The following is an 8,755-nucleotide window of genomic DNA, read 5'->3' as shown; positions in this document are numbered from 1 at the left end:
CCCTCCCGGCAGCTGCACGGTCAATGCTATGATAATAGCGGAGATGCTGACATGCGGGTCACAGCTATGCTGGAGCTGGGATCCCCCCTGGAGATGATCCAGCTTCTGCAGACCCCCTGGGAGGAGAGATTTAAAGTAAGAAAACAAAACAAAGGGGGTTTTATCCGTCGCTTTTAGACCGCAAACTGGGTAAATGCGAAGAGCCCATGGTGACTGCTGGGACAAACGAGATTGTCATGCTGACACTCTGTTTGCTCCCGTAAATTGTCCTTAAATCCTGTTGCTTTCACTCCTTTTAAATCACATTAAAATACCCCTAGCCTGGCATCTCACAGTTATATTCCTTCTCTCTAGAGCGATGTTAAAAGAGCTGCGTCTGGGAGGAAACAGCCACAAAATCTTGTTCAGGGCTGGGGGGGTGTTTAATACCTGGCATTACACTAGATTGCTAGTTTTGCCTCTATATTGCTCCACGCCACAGAGGGGCTTTCGTAGTGAGGCCCCTCAGCAGGCTGGGAAAGCCACTTCGCTGCACCACGAGTCTGTTGTTTTCTGTGTATTATCTGTTTTAGGCAGCAAGCTGAGCAGCCTGTCTCTCACCGTGTGTTTGTATGATGTTTCTAATCTTAGCCCTTTAGGTATTACCGTAGTACAAACACTGCTAAATTGCTTTCCTCCTGCAGTAGGTGCTAGGATTGCATCCCTGTTAGTGAGATCCGCCTTGTCTCCTAAGCATCCCACAACTCTTAAGCTCCCCAGGAACATAAATGACTTGTGACATGGCACTTACTTTGGTTATAGCTTGTATTACAGTTTGCCCTAAGGTCTCAGCTGGGGATTCACTACTACTTGTTTGGTTCCTGGGAGGAAAAAGAGAATCAAGTAGAAGCATGGGTACCTTAATGTCAATAAGAAATGCTTTGGGCAAAATAAAACCACAACAAAAGTCCCAAAATAAAATCCCTGCCTGCATGTGGTCCTTAATGTTGAAGAGGAGCCTTGCCATCCAAGCCAACGGGGGAGTGTGGCAACTGTGCTCACTCAGCTGCGGGACGTGAAGCTGGGATTCTTAGGATTGCTTCACTAATCAAGTTAAAATAGCGTCAGAGCTTCCAGAGTAATTTCTCTTGGCCTGTGGAGTTCCACTTCTGCTTACAAACTATTTCATACTGGCTTCTACATAGCTTTCCCAGCACCTCATCTTCTCAAATGTGCCAAAGTCTCCTGTAGAGCTAGAAACGTATGATGCTGGGTTAGCTGGTGGTAAGGTCTGGTTACGATGGCATTAGGGTTTTAATAATCTTTTGACTGATGAACTAATTTGGTTACGATGGCATTAGGGTTTTAATAATCTTTTGACTGATGAACTAATTCAGAATTTACACTGGTACTGTCTAGTCCTGCTTTCTAATTAGGGCATCTAAATGGTTGGGATTCCCCTCTGATGAGCCACATCAGATACCAGCGATTCTGCGAGCTGTTCCAAGTGAACAAACCCTCTCGCCTGCACAGATCGCTATCGGAGGCAGCAAGGGGTGGCGTGGGTCTGCCTGGCACACCTCGCTGACGATACAGTTTGTCTGATGCCAGGGCTCCCGACACTGAATGAAAACTGCTGCAAAAAGCTACTTGAACAAAGTGCTAGCGCAGTATAAAAGTGCTCTTCTAGCTCTAGTTTGTTCAAAAATCGTTTACCGAGCTTTCTGCTGGATCAGGTATTGTCTGACCTTTCCCTGCTGCCAGAAAGTTGACATAAAAGCAAAAAAGCTGGCAATAAATACATTACATGCTTTGTCTAATTCTTCAGAACCATGATTGTGTGCCCAAATTCATACTGCTGAGTGATGCGGCAAGGCGTGAATCTGGTGTTAATGACCATGGAGCCTCAGTCTGTATGGAGCAGCATGGGGAGGGGAATGTATTAATTCTATGCCAGAGTGGGAAAAAAGCCTTCTGATTTCAGCTAGCAAATCAATATAGCTCCTGAAACATGAAGGCTGCTATTGTTTTCCTCACAGCTTTCTCCTCTAGTTCCTCTAACTGCAAATGTCTCTTTTCGTATGCGCACGTTTTTAAAAAATGTTGCTAAACTACTTACCAGTCAAATCCTGTGGCAATGTTGATAATAAATTTTGTAGCATACATATAATTACCTTTTAAGTACTATATGCTTTTTTTTTGGCCTTTAATTTCATTAAATGCCCTTCCCTTTGTTCTACTTCCAATTTAATAGCTGTTTTTCATCTGTATTTCCCATGCATATTCATCTTCTCTTTCTCAGATTTGCCTGAGTCTTGTGAAACTGCTGTTTTACTTGGCACATTCCCCCCTGGGTTCAATAGTCCTCTTGGATTTCCAGCCGAGGCAGTTTGTTATGGTGGATGGAAACCTAAAAGTGACAGACATGGATGATGCCAGCACTGAGGAACTGTCATGCAAGGAAGATAATGACTGCACACTCGACTTCCCTACAAAAAGTTTCCCTCTCAAATGCTCTGCGGTTGGGAAATGTGAAGGAATAAATGAAAAGAAGAATCTTTTTAATGCTTATCGGTATGTCCAGCGAGATGGGTGGAAAATCTGAGGTAGTTGAGCTCACACACTGCCATGTAGCCTCTAGTATCCTGTGTTTCTTCCACACAGTGATTTCCCCTCACCTCTGTCAAAGGATAGTTAAGCATGGCTTTGAAGCAAGTTTATTTCTCTTAGAAGGCAGGAAAATAGTGTAGTTGTTGTCTGGTGAGAATGAAGGCATTTTTCTTCTGCTGCTGCCTTTCCCCAACTTACCCCAAAGGTTGCACCTGTGAATTTATTGCTTGCCAAACAAGCCCTGGTGCTTGACATCCACAGGCTGTGGTTGCTGAAAGCAGTGGCAGCACAGGCCACCTGCCAAAGCCCACCAGCTTTGAGTCCCCATTGTTGGGAACAGGCTGGCTAACTCTTCCCTTGAATTCTGAGTCTCCCTATGGAGACTATGGGCACCTATGGAAAAGCAACGAAACAGGTAACAGGCAAGGGACACTGACTGCTGCAGCACTTCGTGCAGGCCACCAGCTGAAATTGCGAGGACTTCCACTCACCATAGATGCTTGACAGGTCAAGTACCAGGGGGAAGCCTTGGCAGCTGGATATTTACATAGAAGGACTTAGTAAGGGAGCCTGAATTTGCAGGATTCAGTGTTAAAGGGCAAATCCCTGCCTAGATTATTGCAGCCTTGCAGTAATGAACTTGTCTTTTGTAGAACAGTTTTCTGGAAGGTTCAGGGAATGAGTTGCCCTGCCTTTCCAGGGCCAATAAGAATGCCAAAACTTTTCAGGTCAAGGGAAAAGTCTTACATGAGTCTTCTTTTATACAGGTCTTTTTTTGGTGGGAAATGCATTTCTTAGTGTACAAAAATGGCCCCAGGGAATGAGGAAAAGCTCCACTGCATGAGCCTTTGCAAGGTAGATTTCACGCGGTGCTTGGCAGCATGCTGTACTGCAAGGACCAAGTTTTCAGCCCAACGCACAGAACAGTCTGTTAAATACCAATGAAGTGCTCAAACACAACTTAATAACCAAAGCAGACTTACTAGTTGCATATGGATAATTGAGTCACAGGAAAATGTAGACAGCTTAATCACCAGGGAAATTAAGCCACTGCATTCTAATCAGTCTGTGGGATTTTTTGCAGGTATTTTTTCACCTATCTTTTGCCACACTCTGCACCACCGGCTTTGCAGCCCTTTTTGAGCGATATTCTGAATGCAACAGGTACCAGCTAATATTCATAAACTTCTTTAATAGAAATCTCTAAATGGTTTCTCATGGATCTTTCTCATCTTCAAATGTAGGTGAATTACGATACGGAATAAATGAAACGCTGAAAGCTTTTGAAAAGGTTTTACACCTGTACAAGTCTGGGCTCTATCTGCAGGAAAGACCACTTCTTTTAAAAGGTAGATGATTTCGAATGCTTTAAGTAACATAACTACTGAGGGAGTAAGGAACTTGGTCACTGGTCAAATTCTGATCTCCTCTACATTCAGACACTGTATAGTCACTAGAAGAAGCACCAAAAGTCTCTCTTTTTTGAGCAGCCTTTTGTTATTTTTTCATGGGAGCTATGCATGATTGCATTGCTTTGCAAAGTAAATGCAGTGCAGACAATCTGGCCTACACGTGGACATATGTCTGCACTGCTTCTGAATACTCTTCTCATAATGTGCGTCAGTGTTTCAAGTGAATATATTTGGGATAGCTTCAGCAACCAGACCAGAGAAGCAAACTGAGTGTCTCCTGTCTCTCTTTGGGTTCATCTTATTCTTTAGACCAATAGGTCAGTTTTCTGGGCTGATACTGAAACTTCCCGTTTCACTTGGTGGCTTCTGACTGCCGAGCACAGGTTATTACGGGAATGTACAGTGAGGAGGTGACAACACCGAGATGAGTGTGGCAGAGTAGCTGGGGCCTTAGTGCCCTCTACATTTTTTTTTCTGAAAACCATCCTATTGGACCTGTGGATGGATAAATGAGCCTTTGTGAGGTGCACTCCTCTGAAAAGGACCCATTTGGTGGTAGAGATGAGGCTAATCAAAAGGAAGGCTTTGAAAGTCCAGTGGTTACTGTGGCTTACATTTTCCTGAGTGTTCACTTGAGATGGTGGGGTGGTCATGGTGGCTTGTGGAAGGAAATCTCTTTATGTGTGAAAGAACTGGAATTTGCACCGTTATGAAGAAAGATATCTGGTCATTTGCACTGAAGGACCAGCAGCTTTAACAGGAATTACTAGTATTTTCCAACACCTACCTGTTGGCTTCGCAACTGGCCCAGCAGCAATGTGCCAAAACGATCACCATCCTAGAGGTGCGGGAAGATGGGGGAAGACTCTTAGCAGTCAATGAACAATAGCCTGTACATCACCCGCTCAGGCTTGTCAGATCTTTTGTATCCCACTGGAGTAGGATCTGGCCTCCCTTTCCCCCACTGGGGTTCCTAAATCTCCTGTCCCTGTGGGTGGGTCAGCACGTGCTCCACGTAGCTCGGTGATGGATCTGTGGTGAGCTGGTTCTTATTGCTGGGGCTGAGGTGTAGGAGAGGATGTTGTGAGGTTGGCTTGTCTGGAGAAGAAGCGGAGGGTCTGTGGGTCCACACAGCAGCTTCCCCCCCTCACCCACGCCTGTGGTCGCTCCCCTGTCCCTTCACCCTTGAGAGCTCTGCCCCCTCTCTTATATCAATGGGGGAATTGCTGTCCTGTGCTCCATAGCAGAACCGAAAGTCAGGATTTGGGTTTCTTTTAACTTTGCACCTCCACTGCCTCCATCTAAGCAGGTCAGTTCAATCTATCACTATCACATTTCCTTTAAGAGTCTCACTGAAGTGCAACATACTAAATGTATAGTGTAACTCGTCTCTGAAAGTGCACTTAAAGAGTTTCCCTAAACCCCCTCTTTCTGTTCCCAGACTACATCTCCGTAAAGGGCTTCCGAACAGTGGAAGGAGAAGACTACAAGTGCTGGCCCTCCTACAGCCACCTGGCATGCCTGCTCTCCGTTCACAGCGCCGAGGAAGCTGCCGTGATTTGTAACTCCCAATCACAGTGTCAAAGTTTTATCGTCACCCAGCGGAGGACCTGGACAGGTGAGCTTGGGCAGGTGTGACGGGATATTGCCCTGTGGTGCCCCTGCTTCCGCAGTCACGAGTGGGGATGATGCTGCTGCCCTCCTCCGTAGTGCCTTGAGTCTGCGGGCGCATATAAAAGCTGCCTTCTTATTCTCAAGATGAGATGGCTGCTGGGGTGGGCATCCAAGGATCCCCTGAGTATTTGTAAGGAGACATAAGAGAAATTATATTCTCCTTCTGCACCTTCTTTCCTTTACAAATTTTGCACAGGACTGCTAGGTATTGTTAAACAGTTACTTATTTCATGCAGAGATGGCTTCACTTTGGTGTTACGCTAAGTAATTCCTGTGGTGTGTATAGTTTGCAAAAAGCTGTGGGGTTTTTAGAGATGAAAGAAGCTATGTAAAAGAAGATGGTTGCTATTGTTATAATTAAAAGAATCATAGCTTAGAATTTGTTATCCCCTTTATCATAACTAAAGCCCCAAACCAATGGATTTCCAAAATGTCCCTGTAATTAGCTCTGATTATAGTCTCTTACAGTTAGCATGTTTTCAGCATTACTATAAATTACCTCGTTTAGCTGATATTTCTGTCATATGCTAAATTACTTATAAAGTGAAACACTAAATGAAGTAAATGAGTGTTTTCAGTCACGATGGTGCTGAAGAATCGTGTCTTGTTGGCTCACATGACATTTAAAAAAAAACTCCCAAAACTACTAACCCCACAGCTTTTCTGTGGGTTCATCTGCAACTGGCATGTGGCTAACTAGTGACATAAGAGTGCTTGCACTGATGCAACATAAATGTCTTTGAGCCGGTTTCACGGCCACAATGGATTGTGTGAGTTGTGCCTAACACATCACATCTGGCTTCCCCACGGGGCAGCTGTTAGTTGCTGTATTCAGTGCCTGGCTGGGAAGAACCCTGCTTAAAACAGTGGTGGGGATACAGAAGAAGCTGCACATGGGACAGAAGACCCTTTCTGCAGCGCCTGGCTCGGATGCTGATCCCTGCCATCCCGCACTGTGCCTGTGATCTGTTAACATTTCCCTTCCTGACATTTTTCTTCCTCACATTTTTACAGCTCATCTTTGCAGCCAAAGATGCCAAAAGCGTGTGGCTGAAATGCTGAGTGCCTAACTTTGTCAGTTGGATTAACGAGAGCTGTGGGAACATGCTAGTCCCTCTTAGGGCAGCTTGGTAAAGCAAAGCAAGATGTAAAAGCCTCTCGGGGCCCGATTGTGCATTCCCTGTGCACACTCGGTGAGCATCTGGAGTTTACTGGGAGTGTAAAACACATCTATGGCAGCATGGAGTGACCATCCGTTCAGCAAGCAGTGTATTCCTGTGTCTTTTGCAATAAATAGCATGGGTCAAGGTGAACCAATCTCCTCTATTAAACTTGCATTTTAATTTCCTTTCCAGGACGCCCACTCGCCTTGTTTCAGAGTAGCCTGACTGATTTAATACCGGATGCTAATGCTGTAGTCTATATTAAACGATCAGCTTCCTCAGGGGAAAGACTTTAAAGACAATGAGATCACATAAAATGATCCTGGGAGGAACAAACCACTGGGGAGAATTTCATCTGCTGAGAAGAATGACATATTTTATTTTGCTTTGGGATGGGATCTCACTGCCAGCTCAGATAGAGTCAAATGCTGCTGTCTCTTTGATCAAAGCTCGGATTTCTCACTGCAGCCCCGCTAGCTTCTTTATCTGTTCCCACAGTGCTGTTCTGCCTAAACAGTCCCAGTTTTAGTCAAATGTCACTAGACTGTGCAATGCCTAGCCTTGCTGCTTCGGTAACCAGCTTGTCAGCCAAGAAATAGAAATAGCTGCAAGGGATCCAGCTTGGGTAGGCTTAGTTAGTTCAGTCACCTCTGAAAACCTATGGATAATGCACCTTGGAGAAGGCAACAGCTTGTTCTGCAGCTGCCCACCAGGATTTCATACCACCGCAAATGTAAAGGACTGGATTTCAGCGATGGGACCAAGGTTGCAGGATTGGGATCCTTAACCAGAGGTTGATGATGGGGGTGGTCTTCCAAGGAGGGTCCTGATTCAGTTCCTTCCAGGGCAAGGGAGAGAGGTGGTGTAGAGGTCAACTCTGGAACCAAATGTCTGCATGTTTGGATGCAGGATTTGGGTTTGACTCCATGCGATTCATAATACCAGCTCCCATGTATCAACCTTGAAGGTTTTTCTGTGTTACTTTCTGTGAAAGAGCGAGACATTAAAATTATTTATGTGTAATGCATGACTCTGTATGATAAAGAATGACTATGTTTATTCTAAGCATGCTGTGAAAAGTTTTTCTCTTTAATTGTCTAAGTCTTTACTGCAACCAAATGAACGAATGCAAGTGTTTCCTACCTTCAGCTCACCTACCATCATTGCCCACTCCGGAGGACAACCTGTGAGTGCTCTAAGCAGTGTATGAATGTGCCCGAGCCCCTTGGACACTTACGTCTTGGAGGATGCTCTGTGGCTGTGCTTTCAGGCTCACAAGTGTAGATGAGAAAGTCTGATCCCAAGAGCCTCCTGCATCTGCTCTTCACTAAAGTTGTAGATGTGGCCTCTGAAAAATCTCATGGCTCGCAAGGGAAGGTCCCTGGCCTTTTGCAGGAGAGCCACGCTGCAGCCTCTGTGCGATGCCACATTGAGTTTTCCACTTAGCCCATGCTGCTGGGTGGAAATGACAGCTCTCTGGACGTTGCCATTGACTCCTTGTAGCCTACGATGGTGTGGCTATTTCCATGTGGGCCCCGGTAGCAGCTGGGGTACCCCCCCTGATTAAAGATGTCTGAGCTCTTGCCTGGGCTTGTGCTCTGTTTTTCATGATCTGGTCCTGTGTTTCCCAGTGCAGGATCTCACCTTTCAGCTCATTAGTACTCTATTAACCCACAGCAATGCCATTGCATGGGGGCTTTCTCATGCACTATAACCCCCTGCTGCTTACACTGAGGCTCGGGGACTCTGATAGTGATATCAATTAATGAGAATTCCTAGTTAGCACAACAAGGCGGCTCTTCTTAGTGATGGCCACATTGCTGCTGCAGGCTTTGTGAAGGCAAGGCTTTTTAAATGGGCAGCCACAGACCACTCTCTCCATTACAGTGGGTCCTGTGGAAGTTGAAGGAAAGGTCC

The 8,755-nt window shown here is 45.5% G+C and overlaps 1 protein-coding gene across 1 annotated transcript; it reads left to right on the top strand.

Moving 5' to 3' along the window:
• Window positions 1–3: 3 nt before the first annotated feature.
• Window positions 4–7,134, top strand: LOC104168910 (protein kinase domain-containing protein, cytoplasmic-like; the record flags this gene model as incomplete). The annotated part of the gene is made up of 6 exons (XM_009709676.1): window positions 4–135; window positions 2,282–2,553; window positions 3,674–3,753; window positions 3,834–3,938; window positions 5,443–5,619; window positions 7,031–7,134. Coding segments are annotated over 6 exons (870 nt in total), but the record flags the coding sequence as incomplete, so codon positions are not given.
• Window positions 7,135–8,755: the final 1,621 nt, after the last annotated feature.

This window comes from Cariama cristata, unplaced genomic scaffold, assembly GCF_000690535.1.
Source record: "Cariama cristata isolate BGI_N322 unplaced genomic scaffold, ASM69053v1 scaffold21290, whole genome shotgun sequence".
NCBI lineage: Eukaryota > Metazoa > Chordata > Aves > Cariamiformes > Cariamidae > Cariama > Cariama cristata.
This window is presented reverse-complemented; position numbering and strand designations above follow the sequence as displayed.